Source organism: Solanum tuberosum, unplaced genomic scaffold (assembly GCF_000226075.1).
Source record: "Solanum tuberosum cultivar DM 1-3 516 R44 unplaced genomic scaffold, SolTub_3.0 scf00088, whole genome shotgun sequence".
In the NCBI taxonomy this organism is placed as follows: Eukaryota; Viridiplantae; Streptophyta; class Magnoliopsida; order Solanales; family Solanaceae; genus Solanum; species Solanum tuberosum.
The window spans coordinates 1,084,415-1,101,941 of record NW_006239011.1 but is presented as its reverse complement, the minus strand read 5'-3'; the positions used below and the strand labels follow the sequence as shown (position 1 = coordinate 1,101,941).

General features: G+C 31.2%; 1 protein-coding gene across 1 annotated transcript; it reads left to right on the top strand.

Annotated features, from left to right (window-relative positions):
- Positions 1-1,694: 1,694 nt before the first annotated feature.
- On the top strand, positions 1,695-3,147 carry LOC102591778 (EPIDERMAL PATTERNING FACTOR-like protein 2). Its single transcript, XM_006346759.2, has 2 exons — positions 1,695-1,855; positions 2,799-3,147. Exons 1-2 carry the CDS (start codon positions 1,765-1,767, stop codon positions 3,035-3,037), a joined length of 330 nt encoding a protein of 109 aa, XP_006346821.1. The 5' UTR covers positions 1,695-1,764; the 3' UTR covers positions 3,038-3,147.
- Positions 3,148-17,527: the final 14,380 nt, after the last annotated feature.

Below are 17,527 nucleotides of genomic sequence, written 5' to 3'. Positions count from 1 at the left end.
ACCTATAATATGAGACGGAGGAGGGAGTACTTTAGAAGAAGGAATTAATGGAGGTCAAATAATTAGTAGTAGTATTAAGTTGACTGTCTTCTGGTCAGCCCTTTACGTGTACAGGTGTATTCCCCATCTCATATTAATTTTGTACTATACGGCGCATATTTTCCTTTCTTTTCTAATGCCTTTTCTGAATAATGCATGATGCGTTCAAAAATTCCATAAATTATACATGTTACCTCGAACGATTTGCCTAAATAATACCATGATAATACATAAACTGTTGGGAAATAATTGAAATTTTACAATAATAATAAAAAATAACCTTATTATTTAGCAAAATAATAGTTCTGAAAATAAGATGAAAATTACTACAATGATATATAATAATAGTGCATAAAATTAATACTTGAATCGTGCTAAGTACTATCCTAAGAAACTATTTCAACGGTATGAAATATTTCCCCAGAATTAAACAAGCACTTTCCTATCTTAAATAAAGAATATAAAAATCAACAAATTAATTAACATCAGCAAGTTATTAGGGGATATAAAATATGAAAGCCAAAATTTAATAAGATAAAAATCCAATAGAGAGAGACAGAACGAGAGTGAAAAGAGGGAGCAAGAAAGTGATTAGTATTTTCCTTATGTAAATTATCAAATGGAGAGGAGCACTTTATAGGCTAGAAGATTGCTCAAAATTAGGACACTTGTCCACAAAGGTGACACTTGGAGCAAGTTAACAATAAAGAAGCCAGCACTTTCTTATCAATTACCATCTTTTCCAAGTAAACAATTAGCTTCTTAACTACACTTCATTTTATTAAATTTTGGCTTTTCAAATTCTTTTCTTACACTAATCTTTTGAAATAAAACATTTTACTTACATAAACATGACCCTTAACTTGACGTCAGTTTGTAACTATGACCTTTAACTTTGGGTGTGTACAAGTAGACACTTAAACTTGTATAAAATTGAATAAATAGACAAATTCATCCTACATGGCATTGCGATTTTGTGTCCTATGTGGTGTCCTACGTGTATTATGTCATATAGGACACGTGTGTTTACTTGTTCAATTTTATACAAGTTTAAGTGTCTATTTGTGCACACTCAAAATTGGAGGACATAGTAGTCCGTTGAAACCAAGTTAAGAGTTATGTTTATGCATACGTTTATTATTGTATTGGTTTTTTTGGTACATAATCAAATAATACAAGTACAACATTTTTTAAACTAAAAGGAAAATTTTAAATTTTGTTACTCCTTCTGTCAAACAATAGTTATCCACTATTGACTTTTTAAGAAACTATAAATAGAATGATAATTTAACTATATCACCCTTTTGAATATAATAAATACAATGTCTTAAAAATGTTATAGGGAAATTACTATAATTAATGATAAAGATAAATTAGAAGCTAAGAGTAAAATTATCTATAGATTTTATAAAGTAATCAAGTATTGTTGGATATCTATTTTTAGTATAGTGGATAAATATTATTGGACGAAGAGACTAACGTATATACAATTATGTTTGGCCCCGGAGGCAACTTGAAGAAGAGAACATTTATTTCTTAACAACCAACCAGTATCATGTCAGGTAGAGATATGTTACTGTTATGAAAGATGTAAGGGGGACCCACTCTAATTTATGATTGAATTATTTGCCGTATATGTAAACGGTTGTCTCTTAACATTGAATAGGGCTGCAGAAGTAGCACAAGATTTATTGAGAATTTGAAAAGTTGAAGTGTTCGCTATTCATGGCTTCATTCACTAAATATTCAAGTCAAGAGCTGAGAGTTGTAGTAATTGCTTTGATCATTGCCTTTTTATGTCATCTTCCAATTACAGGTAAGTAGTATTTTATTAATTAAGTGAAATAAATGATACTTTACTACTTTCCGCCATCTCATCATCCTCCATCCCATAAATACTAATAACACATATATAACTCCTTTTAATTCCATTGTTTCCTCTTCCTTTTGTTTACTCCTCCACCGTTTTGCTATTTTTATCTTTTTATTATGTTTTCAAAATAAATCCTATTTTACAAAGTCAAAATCCAATCATTTTTTTCTTCATTCATTTTATCCTTATTTTGTACAAAGCATTTGATTAAATATTTAAAGAGTTGTCTCCAAGCTAAAAACACTACTTACTACTCCTAAACAAATGAAATAGAGTATTTGTTTATCGCGACAGTAGGAAAATTAAACAGGAACAAAGTATAGCAACTCTAGTTAGAGTATTTTATTTTATATGTCATTCATTTATATATAGTTAGTTGAAAAAAGATACCATCTTTCCTATTTGAAAATCTTTTAGCTTTTAATTATCTTTAATGGCATCCTCTCCCTTATAGTATAAAATTATACTATATATTATAATATATATGCTTAATAGATCTAATAGTATAAATTCTCGTAGTGCTTTAAATATGAATTAAATTATTTTATTTAAAAAAAAAAAAAAAAAACTGGTGCCATCATTATTTTCCTCTTCTCATGCTTTACTCGTAAAAATGAAGAAGAAAGAGAAGAAGATCTCGTCGGTGTCGAAAACAAATAGTCATAGATTAAAAATACACTATTCTCCGTATCTAAATTTAATTGATACTGTTATGATTTTACATTTAACGAAATAATTTATAAGTACATAAATATTTATGAGATCATATAATTAATTCGAAAGTAGTTCTTTTTCACTTAAAATTTTGTGCTCGAGGGTAATAATAAAATTTCTTAATTTGTACGTTTAAATGGTGAGTTGATGAATGAGATATATTGAGGTACAGGTAGTGTTGAGGTTGAAAATTGGGAAAAGGGAACATGCGGCGGAGTGAAGGTAGGATCAAGGCCACCAAGGTGTAGTGTTGACAAATGCTTCAACTGCAGCCCTTGCATGGCTACACTAATTGCACCCATTCACCAAGGAAAACACAAAGCTGGCTCAGCCTCTTCTTCTGAACATGACACTAACTACTATCTTCTTGCATGGAAATGCAAATGTGGTAATAAGATTTACCACCCATGATATATTTTCTTATTTTATACCTCAAAATAAAAACTAAATGGTGTATGCTTCTGTTATATATCTGTTGTATAGTTTGCTATGTATTTATGAAACATTGAAATTTTCTCTTATGATCAATTTCATTTTTAATCCCATCTCCACTTTATCATTTACTTAAGAATATTCTTATGTACTTGTGTTATATATCAAAGATTACAACTTGGGCTTTAAAATAAACATTTTATTTTAAATTTTTTGTATCAACTAAAATTCAATTTTGTTTGAATTTTAATTTTAATTTTTTATTCAAATAAAACTTAATGTGTTTGTCCATTAGAGATGTATCTATTTTGAAAATGTGTGATTTTTGCCCCACAAATTACAATGTTTTCCTGAGGATTAACATTAGAAAAAATCTACAAGTATCTATGAGTGACTTGTTGTATAATGATGAAGATTGTCACCGTTTTCCCCAAACCTATAATATAAGCAATACCTTTTTTTAAGAAAAGTCATTCTTACACCTTTTAAGTCTTTTTTAATGTCTGTTTTAGATTATTAATTTTCTGACAAATATTAATGTAATTATTCCTGCGTTGCGGGGCTATATAAGTAAACAAGACTTTGGACATTTTTTCTTAAATTTTATCAACCATGTCAAATAAATCCTTACTGCCTTTATTATTATATTATTTAGAACTTCTTCGATAAGCTAAGAGTAACAAATTATCTATCATATTTTATGTAATTGGACCACGTATTCTTGTCCTTCCTCCAAGTTTCATCATATGAAAATGAGGTCTGAACTTCTTGTTTTCATATTCCTTATTTCTTCTCACACTGTCCTCACAAATCTATCTATTTCGCATCATATAATTTCTAGATATATTAAATAATAAATATAATAATTTATTTTTTAATATATTAAATAAAAAAATAACAATTTAAAAACAAAATTTTAAAAGAGTTTTTATAATTCGTGCACGTCAAAAACTGTTGAAGTGATCTCTTTTTATAATGAAAAAATAAATTGAATATATATTTGTTCCTAATAAAATGCAAACTAACTACTGTTTTCATGTTTGAAATCACTAGAATTTCTCACACAATTTACTTTATTTTTTAAAATATAAGATATAAAATTGTCAGCATGACAAAGAAATCACTAAAATTATAACCATAAAAAACGGAATCAATAAAATTATTACTAATTTATTTCGTTTTAAAGTTAAAATAATAAATAATAAATATTTTCAGCATGACAAAGAAATCACTAAAATTACAACTACAAAAACGGAATCAATAAAATTATTACTAATTTATTTCATTTTTAAAATTATAATAATAAATAATAATTATTTTCTTAATCATTATAACATCCTACAAATTAGCAACAACTGAATATAAACCGTTTAGGGTTATCATTTTCCTTAATAAATAAATAGTAAAAATGCCCACTAATTAAAAGTAACGGTTCCGAAGATATGCCTTATTTTAAAAGAAAAAATAAAACTGATTTTAAATTTAACTTTTTCAAATTGAGTAACCAACTCACATAGTATTATTATTTTTATTCTAAAATGGCAAGTTAGTTACTTTTTGTATTTGAATTTAAAGTGGTTAAAAACTGTTCTACCCATTACCTTTTTCTCTATTGCTATTTATATACAATTAAAAAATTCAGAAAATCAAAGACATTCATAATTTGGCACAATTGAAAAAAGATACATTTACTGATATTTCTTTTATCCCATTGCTGATTTTATATTTAGTTTGATTTTTTTTATTTTTTTTTTCGATTCATTGAGACATAACAATATTTTTTCAGATTTAGAGAATTTATTTGGTGTACAATTCTATAGTGTGATGAATTTCTTTTTCGTTGCACTCTCAACATGCATTTATGTAGTTATTACAATTTTATTTGTTAGTTTGAAATTTAAGATGTTCTTATGATCTTTACCACAACTATATTTTGATATTTTAGACTTTCAGTCATTAGACTATATTAATGATAACATTGATAAGAAATTAATTGCAATAGTTTACTAAATGATGGGATATTATTATTTGCATGTTGATCATAAATAAAATTAATATCTCTATTATACCGATTTATTGCAATAATTATTTCTTCACCCTCTTTTCTTTTTAATTAATTGTTGTCTACTATTATTTTGTACAATTTTTAAATAAGATATTTTCATCTGTTACAATATTATATATATATATTCTTGGTCAATATCAACATAACTTCTGTTATGAATTTCAGGCTTTATATTATTGATTTTTATATGAATAACACTTATCAATGCCTTCAAGTATTAATTTAATTTCTTTCGATTTTGTTGATAGATTTACAGATTAGGAGTACTTATGACGTCTAACAATAGTAATCATAAATGAAGTTTAAATTCTTTGTTGTGTTTTCTCATAAAAAAATTAATGTTTTCTGACAATATGTTAGATTTAATGGAATAACGTATCGTTCAATATTAATAAGTGGAAATTGAGAATCTTCTATATTGTTGTTATACTCAATGGATTGTAGACTTTGAAATCGGTGAGTGTACTAAAGGTTAGACTTCTTTATTTTATCTATTCATTATTCAATAATATATATTTATGAAATGCTAATTTTTTAAATTATAATAATGATAATAAATAATAATTTTAAAATTTTACAAATAAAATTTTAAAAATAAATTGCAAAGATTTTTTTTTTAAAAAAAAACACATGACAATGATATACACAAATGCACATTTAAAGTTATTAATTAATGGACTAAAAAATATAGTTATTTTGTTTCCCCACAAACTTCAATGATATTTTGAATGAACATTTAATATAAATTATAGAATTTAAATAAAATATAATAATAATATAATTTTTAAAATTTAACTTTCTAACTAATTAAACTTTTGAATTTCAGATTTGAGTTAATTTTAAATTGTTTGTAAAAATTTTGAAAAAAAAACTTAAATTACAAAAGAGGCAGACAAGGAGAAGATGTTACGCCTATGATAAAGTGGTGGGGTCAATCGTGGATATTTACATAAACGGATTGTGGAAAAGATGGTTATAGTTATCTACCTAGCTTAAAAATAATTGTAAATAAATTGTCTAAAATGTAAAATAATAATAATTATTAATTGAATACGTAAAATTATATTTTAATGTAAACATTTTTATTCTATGACTATATATATTAATATAAAAAATGAGTTGTCTATGAATTTTAAAATCCTAGATTTTTTTTTTAATGCAGAAGAATCTATATACTCTATTAATAATAATAATATTATGTGTATACATTGAAAGAGAGAAAAAATATCCCTCATCAAGTAGGGCATAAATCTTATGCATTGCTCAAAAAGGGCTCCTACGAATAAGGAATTAAGAAACTATTTAAAATTATAAAAAATATTTTTTAAAAACAGTTACATAATATTTTTACTTTATACTTTTTATTTGAGAGTGGTTAATTAATTTTTAAAATATAAGTTTAAAATTAGAAACAAAATAGGTAGTTTTAAAACTTACCTGGACAATTTAAGGATACTAATTATTATAATCTTAAATTTTAAGGATCACACATTATCTAATCTTTTAAGCTTTCAATATATTCTGTATTGCTTTTTTAACATTTCACGGCCTTTTAAGTAATATTGTTGTGAAGAGTAAGACGTTTTAACAAATGTTATTTACGTTTTTCCATAAAATTCGATAAAACTCTTATTTGACTTATTCAGATGGAATATCTTTGATAATACTATTTTTTTTAGAGCATGTTTTGATATATTCATAACTTATGAGGTATGGCTTATAAGAAAAGAGTCGGAAGATAGAATTTCTACGATCTTATTGCATCATACAAAAATATTGATATATTCATAACTTATGTGCTATGACAAATGATTCAACTGCAGCCCTTGCATGGCTACACTAATTGCACCCATTCACCAAGGAAAACACAAAGCTGGCTCAGCCTCTTCTTCTGAACATGACACTAGTTACTATCTTCTTGCATGGAAATGCAAATGTGGTAATAAGATTTACCACCCATGATATATTTTCTTATTTTATACCTCAAAATAAAAACTAAAATGGTGTATGCTTTTATTATATATCTCTATATATTTGTATAGTTTGTCATGTATTTATGAAACATCAGATTTTCTCTTATGATCAATTTCATTTTTAAGCCCATCTCCACTTTATATTTAATTAAGAATATTCTTATGTACTTGTATTATATATCAAAGATTACAACTTGGGCTTTAAAATAAACATTTATTTTAAATTATTTGTATTAACTAAAATTCAATTTTGTTTGAATTTTAATTTTAATTTTTTTATTCAAATAAAACTTAATGTTTGTCCATTAGAGATGTATCTATTTTGAAAATGTGTGATTTTTGCCCCACAAATTACAATGTTTTCCTGAGGATTAACATTAGAAAAAATTTGGAAGCATCTATGAGTGACTTCTTGTATAATGATGAAGATTGTCACCGTTTTCCCCAAATCTCTATAATATAAGCAAAATACCTTTTTTAAGGAAGGTCATTCTTACACCTTTTAAGTCTTTTTTTTTAATTTCTGTTTTAGATTATTAATTTTCTGACAAATATTAATGTAATTATTCCTGCGTTGCGGGGCTATATAAGTAAACAAGACTTGGACATTTTTCTTTAAATTTTATCAACCATGTCAAATAAATCCTTACTGCCTTTATTATTATATTATATTTATTTAGAAGAACTTCTTTGATAAGCTAAGACTAACAAATTATCTATCATATTTTATGTAATTGGCCCACGTATTCTTGTCCTTCCTCCAAGTTTCATCATATGAAAACGAGGTCTGAACTTCTTGTTTTCATATTACTTATTTCTTCTCACCTTGTCCTCTCAAATATACTCTAAATTTCAACAACATTCTTTTACTATCATGGTGAGCAAAAGACGTTCGCTAACTATCATATCTCTTAGAATATTAAGAGTTAGGTGACCTATAATCTATCAAATTTAAGAACTATGAGTCTTCTTTCCAACGCTGCCACGTTTGCGTCAATCTGAGTTTAGAGTAAACAATTATGGTTGATTTACTAGAGACGCTCTAACCTGGCAAAAGCTCTGTGATACGGAGTGGATACAGACCTCACTGTACGTTGGAATAAAATTTCGACTTTCAGTTCTTATTATTTCCTTTTTTAAACCCATTAGAGAGTCATCTAAATAGCCCTAAATGAGTAGAAAATCAGTTTTTCATAATTAAATCCTCTCATCCACTCCTAAAACTCTACGCTCAAGAACTTCAAGAAACATCAAGGCTAGGGTTCATCTTTCAATATTCTCCATCAAGCTTCCCTACTAAGGTATATAGGACTTTAATGAGGAATACTTTGATCCTCATGTCCAAGATTTCTCAATTTTTATGAACTTAATTCCATAGTTAGGGTTACCCAACCCACTTTTGAATATGACCCGAATTGCATGATTTCTTGAATTATTTATTCATGATTATGAATTCTTGACTATTTTACTTTTTTTTTTTATACTTTGTAGGATTTCTCATGGCCATTCTTATGAGTTATTGACACGATGCAACTTATGATTCATGAACCTTATATTTCAAAGCATGAAATTTTAGAGTCCTTATGCTATTGTGAAAACTATTTTAAGATTGTATAAGTTATACATGTTCTAGAAAATTTCTCATGATTTGAAAAATGTCTTGGACAGAGATTTTATCATATGATTTTAGAAAGAATAATTTGAGTTTCATCTCACATATTTGAGCATAGTCTCATAGCAAGATCTGTTTTAGAAAAAGATTTTTGAGCAAGACTCATTATAAGCTTCTAGATAAGCTAATAGATATTATGAGCTATTTAGATAGTATGTTTTGGTAGTAGTACTTAGCACCGAGTGAATGAAGGTTCTAGATAGCCCAAGTTTCAGAATTATGTGCCATCGTAGGATTATGTTTCACCACTTTGTCGGTTTATCATTTAGCCCTGAGAGGCTCAGGCTAGTGGATCCACATTAGATAGATAGGTTTGATACCCTGACAAGGTATAAGGCAACCCTTCCCAACTGAGATTGTAAGTTGGTGCATCATTAGCTCACATGATGTATGTCGGTTAAGAGAAACTCCCACCTAAAAGATTTACTTTATTTATTTTATATCTTCTTGATATTATCATTATAATATTTTCAGATAACATGATTTGCAGATATGCATCCTTCTAGATATGATTTCAGAAAATATGGTCTCAAATATACATTTGTTCTGTAATATCTATCTATATCTATATCTATCTATCTATATCTATATATACTCCCTTAAAAGTATGAGCTCCCAAACCTAAATGTCAAATTACTATAATATCCCCAATTTAAAATACTCAATTTTATTTTATTTATTTATTTAGTTAATTATAATATATTTAAACTAGACACCTTTTCAAATTAAAGGGTTGTCATTTTTCCAATGAGTTGTGACTTTTTCGAAGCGTTGTGACTTTTTTGAGGGGCTGTGACATTTACGATGAGTTCCGATTTTTTTGAAGGGTTGTAATGGTTGTGTCTTTTCCAAAGGGTTATGCCTATTTTGATGATTTGCGACTTTTCCGATGAACATTGACTTTTTTGAATGTTATGACTTTTCTTATAAGGTACCTATTCATACTACTATTTCTTAGCTATAAATAGAGGGGTTTCCTCTCACTTTTAATCTACGATTTTTAAATTTTCTACTCTTCTTCTTCTTTAAAAATCTCAAAATGTTATTTGCAAAAGCTTATTAAGTTCAAAATTCTACAAAATTCAAGGTGACACATAAGAAAGAGTTGGTGAATAAATTGTAAAAAATCATTCATCAATTCACACTCATATTTTCCTCTTACAATTTTCATCACACACATACATCAATATTGTTTGTATCATTTTAGAACATTAGTACCGTTTAAATGAAACTGCATATCTTATTTATTAAAAGAAGACTTCTTTACTATGAATAGTCACAACAATTTCAATCTTCATGTTTCTTCGGTCATAAATCACAACCATTCACTTCTTATAAATTCTTTGGGATCTCTTTTGTGCAACAATTTGAGATTATTTAATTTTTTCATAAACGATTCATTTGCAATCCATTGATATGGTTTGCCGAAGTTCTTAGCATGGAAATTTAGGTATTGACTTTCTATTAAGTAAGAAAAAAAAATCCATGGAAAGTTATCATTCAATAACCAATCCAAGTTAGGTTTCATTAGGATAGCTGGTAATCTTTGATTCAATTAGGTGAGAAGACCTTTCAACCTTAGAATCCTTATTATGTGAGAAAACCTTTCACAATAATGCTTTCATGTGTATATGAGAAGGTCATTTCAACAACACAACAACAACATCATCAGTGATACTTTACTCTCAAAGTATTCTTAAAACCTTTGCATAGATTTCATTAGAACATGCATAATTCCATAATTTACCTTTCAATGTTCAAAACCCACTTTCAACCCATCAACATCTAGAAAACATGGGTTAGACATGGATTTAATCATAAATTCATGTAATTTTATCAATACATGCTTGATTTCATAAAACTCTTCCTTCATAATAAAAATCCCATATCATATAATCATAACTTGAAAAGCATAGGAATTACATGGGTTCGTGGAGGATTCATCATAAAATCATAGTATTTCATCAATTCATGCTTAAGAGATCATAATTTAATCATTTAAGTCAATAATCAAGAGAACCCATGGAAATTGAAGAAAACCCTAACTAAATTGCGGATTTCTAACTTTGAAATAGGAGAATTTAGGAACTCTATTAATGGCAGTAATCCATGGATGAAAACTATCATACCTCAAAGCCAATTGCTTATTTTTAATGGAGGATTGTAGACTTGACTTGAAACCCTAGGTTGAATTCTTCTTCTTCAAGCTTTCTAGAGAGAGAAATATTTTTGAGAGGAGTCTTGTTCTTCTTTTAGAAATTTTGAGAGAGTGACTTTCTAATGGGGAAATTTGGGGGGTTAAAAATACTTATATATGAGTCTTAGTGAGGGGTAAAATGACATAGTATTAGGCTAGACTAATTAGGAAAAGACTCAACTGCCCGTAAAAATAACTCCTGACATACCGATCTACGGACACCTACCAACGGACCGTGGACTGACCGACGGTCCGTCCTGCACCACCGTCGACCACCGTTAGAAGCTACAATTTGGGGGTCTGACTTACGGACCCTCGACTACAGACCATGAATCCCTCGACAGTCCGTTGGTCAGGCCGTGAGTCTGCACTTTCTGCCTGAACCCTAAACCCTAAACCCTAAACCCTAAACCTTAAACCCTAAACCCTAAACCCTTGCTTATTTTTAATGGAGGATTGTAGACTTGACTTGAAACCCTAGGTTGAATCCTTCTTCTTCACACTTTCTAGAGAGAGAAATGTTTTTGAGAGGAGTCTTGTTCTTCTTTTAGAAATTTGAGAGAGTGACTTCTAATGGGGAAATTTGGGGGTTAAAATACTTATATATGAGTCTTAGTGAGGGGTAAAATGACATAGTATTAGGCTAGACTAATTAGGAAAAGACTCAACTGCCCGTAAAATAACTCCTGACATACCGACCTACGGACACCTACCAACGGACCGTGGACTGACCGACGGTCCGTCCTGCACCACCGTCGACCGCCGTCAGAAGCTACAATTTGGGGGTCTGACTTACGGACCCTCGACTACGGACCATGAATCCCTCGACAGTCCGTTGGTCAGGCCGTGAGTCTACACTTTCTGCTTGAAGTTTGGGTGACCAACCACGTACCACACCCACATCCGTGGTCCCATCCATGGGCCGTGGATAGCCTTTATCGAATGGCACCAGCAGCTTCTGAAAATAATATTGTCTTGGCCTTTTAGAATTCGGGGTGTTACACTAGATATAGTAATTTTGAGGTTCTTACGATGACATTCGAGTTGATGAATCCCCCTATTTGTTTTTATGAACCTAGTGAATAGCATGTAAATATCATTTTTAGATTTTTTTGTGATTGTGTTTATTGATGATAATCTCGTGTATCATGATAAAAGTTCGAGCAATGAGACCATCTCCAAATGGTGCTTATAGTAGTCCTAGGTAACAAATTGCTCCCACCTCGTTGGTGGTGTGAGAAACCACCTCATCTTCTCTTCCAACATCATTGTCTTGCCCATGACAACTGGAATTATTACCATGATGCGCACTCACTTCTTCATCTCTCAAGAGATAACCACAAGAATCCCAAACATATGACTATTCAACTAAAAAACAAATTAATTTGCAAATTACTTCTTAAACTAAATTCCTAACTACCATTCCCTGACAGTGGAGCCATTTTTGATAACGCTCAAATCACTCCTCAAAACAAATTAAAAGAGTTAGCAGTCATTATTAATAAAAACACCCAACTAAGAGGTAGGGTCGAATCCCACAAGGAATGGTGTACGGTAAAGAATCTAGTCAAAGAATTAACAGGCAATTAATTCCAATGAAATTAAAAGAACAAATGGGTTGCTAGGTCCACCAACTTTAACAACAAAAAGTCAAACACCAAATAAAGAATTTTAAAATAATTAACTATTCACAAAACTAAAGGACTTTAGAGGTGTGGAGGTCGAGTGTTGATATAACTTGGGATATTATAGAATTTCTCATTACAACCGGTTAATCATAAATAAGCTAGGTCATCATAATTGAGGCTAATCTTCTTTCGATCTCCAAGCTTTCTTGCATACAATATCCTTTCGGTCTCATATATATGCCATTCAAAACAACCCAAATCTTTAGATCTATAATAAAGTGACCTATACTATAGCTATTGAGTAGATTACCCACTCATATTGGTGTCTTTTGAGCACCATTACAAGATCGAAACTTAAATTGAGTTGGCCATCTCTATCAATGAATTAATCACTTGATAATCAGTCAAAACTATGATTAGTTGTCATAAAATATAGCAATTCAACAAATCCACTAGATTAAATCAACTCCCAACTCCATAATCACACCCCAAAAATTGGGGGGTTTTAACCACATATTGCAAAGTGTAAATAAAATATACCTTGCATGAAATTCGCCATGCATAGCATGAATTTAGTATTTAATAGCAAACCCATGCCAAATCCTACATGAATTTCACAAATTCAAGTCTTTACAATTGAAAGATTCAATAATAAAAGTGTTCTTGATTAATGGAAGATGTTTCTCTCTCTAGAATGTTTTGAATATTTCTATCAATTTTTTCCGCCACACTTTCCCTCTCTTCTAGGCCCTATAGGTTCCTAAAATTTCACCCTAAATGAAGCTTCATGTACCTTTCGGTGACCTTAGCTGAGTTCGCCAACCGCATTCGGGGAATCACCCTTCTTTCTTCATTTAACTTCTTTTTCATACTTTAAGCTTCAGATGTTCTAGTCTCGTTAAGCGATTTTGTTTGAGTCCACTTTTGTAAATTTTGCTAATTGGGGATTTCTACCTCATATCCCCTTTTGAATCAACTTTTCTTTGTCAGCAATGTCATATTCAGTGACATTCACTTACTTCGCCTTATGTCTTTCGGCGGATCATCATTCTTGGTCCTCGTCGCTGATTGAACTATTGGATATTGACTCAGTGCACTATCAACTTAGGTGGTCTCAGACTTCTTTGGTGACTCACCCTTCTTATTGGGAGATCAACAATGTGTGGATTTGCACTTCCTTTTGTATTTTTGGCCATTCTTTCAACATCATCCCTTCCCTTATCCAATTACTTTCATGGATGAAAATCATCAACATTCTCTCACAATAGGACAAAGTTAAGCATTGAGGGTAATAATTATTAAGATAAAGGGACCTTAAATAAGAGCGAATCTAAAACTCATGGGTGCAATTCTTGGGTTGAGTGTTAATTTAATATAGTGGGTATTGTGTTATGATCAATTTTGTTGTGGTTCATACTTGAAATGGGCTAATTAGCATGGGGTTAACTTATGGGTTAAGGTTGCAATCTTAATTCCTACTTCCGATCTCCGGTTGATTCTCGGAAGAGATAAATTGGAGAGGATAATTAGTCTAATACTAGAAATTTAAGTTTAATGTGTGTAACTTTCTTGAAAATAGAGTTTATGGTCAGAACTATTTTCCCTATTCCTGCATTGAAAAAAAGAATATAGGAAGGTATTGGGTTGTTTAATATAGCATATAGATGAGACCAAAAGGAGATTCTATGTAAGGACGCTATGAGATCGAATGGAGATTAGTGACATTGAAGATGAACTAGCCTATTCATGAATGCTCATCACTATAGAGTAGCACAATTACCCATAGATTGCTTGTTAATTCTTAGATTCTCCGAAATGTTAGTTTAATTGTGACCTTTCATAACCAATTTTTTTTGTTAAATTGGTGGAGTCATCCACCCACTAGTTTTTACTATTACAAATGAATGATTTTCCAAACAAAATTTCTTGGTAGAATTCTTTACGATATACCATTCTATGTGAGATTGGACCCTGACTCTTAGTTGGATATTCTTATTGACTAAGACCACTGTATCTTTTAATTGGTTTTAAAGAGTACATTTGAGCGTTATCACCCACCCAAACATAGTTCACTCAACCCTTTATGTTTTAGTTAAACTAAGCCATATTCTATCAACTTCGATGAGCTCTCATTAGCTCGCCTAATCTGTTTGGCAAAATTGCCTTCTTAGTTGATGAGCCTTAGATCCTGTTTTGAGCTGTGTTTTTTAGATTATATTTTACTAACCTTCACCCCATCATTGTTTTGAAATGTCGTGCCTCTTAGGATTTGGCAAAACAAAATGCAAGAGAGTAGTGACCTCCGACTATGAGTAAGACTCTCTATTTCCACCCTTCTGAAGGGAAACACAGGGATTTCTAACAATGAGCCCTCTAAGGATCCTCAATAAAAAGACCACTATGCGCTATTCTGCACACGTGAGTGAAGCCTAGACTAAGCTGGTGGCCAAAAAAGGGCGAATATCTGGTCCAAGGTGCCAAAAACATCTCAAGCTCAGTCACATGCCTTATGTGTTCTCCCCCATCATTGCTGCAAAATCCCTCAATTGGCTCAAAGCGGCAAGAGAACATACCATCCTTTGGGAGAGGTGACTTTTTAATGATAGGGTCATGAGTGACTACCCAAATATCTAGGAGACAATTAAGTTTGATGGGTTTAAGTGGTTTACAAGAGGTATTCAGGTTCGCTTAAAAAAAAGATCATATGGTTTCTGTGTAAGTGGTTTGACCTGTTGATGTTTACGTAATCAAGACACAACTTCCAATGCAAGTATCTACGATCGTACAATAGTAAAGTAACCCAACCAAGGGTTGGGATCGTTCCCACAGGGAGTGGTTTTGAGAATTAGTAGAAAAATAAAATTAAGTTCTAACTAGTCATAGCTAAAAACATTTTCGAATAAAAACATGCTAAATCTAAGGGGTGACACAAAAGTGTCAATTATCAATGGAGGGTTTTGTCACAAGTAAGCAAAAGAGCAAAAATGCAAAGAGTACTAATCAAGGAGATAGGGTTCTTGGGATGGGATAGGAATACGGGATAAGCTATACTATTGGGTACATGCTTTTGATAATAGATCTGTTGAATATTTGTGACTAGGCTAGACTATAGAGGGGGTAAATTCTCTCTCGAGTAACTTACCTAGAATCAAATGGGTTCCTCTCGGACACCCACTTGCCACATGAAGAACAACTTCCGCCTTAGCCCACTCACTCTCTCGAGCTGAGTGTGTGCGAGAAGGACTAGGGTTCACTCTCTCGAGCTAAACCTCATGTCGACCCAATCCACCGACCATCAATTTAGTAGTCTTAGTTTTACGAACTCTCTCTCGAGCAAGCCGAAACACAAAAGGTGAAATCGTATTTGCAACTACAATTTCATTAAGTTCCACCACAACTACTAAACGAAATCATATCTAAACAACAAATAAATCATCAACAAGCAAGACCCAACAAATAATCTAACCCATATTCACAAAATCACACCCCAAAAATTGGGGTTTTAGCTACACATGTAAAAGAGATAAAAATTTATACCAATATGAGTTTGCATTCAAATGGGTATGAAGATTTAAGTCTCAAAACAAACAAAGCGTGAAGAATCCAAGAGACCCAAACCCAAAATCATGAAGTTGAAACCCTTTGAACCTTCAAGTTCTTCGAAACCCTCTCCAAACTTAGAACTCAAAAATAGAAGCAAAGTATGAAAACTTACTGTTCAAAGCTAAAAATTCGATTCTAGAAAAATAATTCTCAACGAGTATTTATAGTTTTCAAAAATCTGTGCTGCGAAGGATCACTCGGCGAAGTTAGTCGGAATTGCCGATCAACTCGGCGATCCGCCCTTTGGTATAGTTCATCGCCGTCTTGCGTTAGCCTTCAGCATCATCGTATTTTGGATCATTAGGTGACATAGTACTGCTTCGCGGAACTACTCGGCGACACGCCAACTGCTCATTCCACCGCTGATTTGATCCTTTCCTTTAGGGCTCAACACACTAGAACAAAAGGCGAGGATAAAACCTTTTGCCGACTCGCCGAACGGGTTCGACGATTCTCAGATCTTCATTTCTTCGTTCTTTCAGCTACTTTTTTCCTTTTTGCTAAGTAGTGTCCATGCTTTCCCTCAAAATTCAAATACCTGAAACTTAAGGGTTTTCATCAGAATTTGAGACAAAATATGCATTTGAGGACACTAATTCTATCAAAATATAGCCCTAAATGAATTCCAATTCGTGGACTCATCAACACCCCCAACTTAAACTTTGCTTGTCCTCAAGCAAACTCAAGTTCAGACGTTCAAAAAGGTTGTCTCGAACAGTGCTACACATGACTCAATCATGAATGCACATAACAAGACTTAATTTACTTATGCAAAGATCAAATGTGCACTCAAAGATTCAAGTTGTGACTCACCAATATCAAAGAATCTCATGCTCACAATACTTGCTTCAAATGCAAGTTCAAGCTCAACCAAAGTGTTCAAATGCCCTCACGCATGTAATGATTCCATATTCACACAATGGTTCACAATTTAAAGCTTCGAAATCAGATGCAAGGCTCACACTCACAAAGAAGAATACAATGCATAATTTCACCCATAGGTTTGCCCGTATTTTCCAATCAACATTTGTTTCAGCTCACTCAAGATCAAAAAGGTCTTTTCAAGGCTTGTAATGGGGCTGAGTGCAAATGTATGGTCATGTAGGCTCAATGACTTTCATCCCCATGAAATGTGGTGCTCACAACAGTTCTTTTCCTATTTTTTCATCATTCTCTTTAGTGCTCATAAGTCATCTTATTATTCAATTTCCATGGATTGTTAGAGAACCCCATCTCTTTTGTACTTTATTCCACAACTTTCTTTTTCATTCTTTTTCTTTTTCTTTCTCTCTTCTTTTTTTTTGTATGGAGGGGTTCCATCTTTTTCAAAA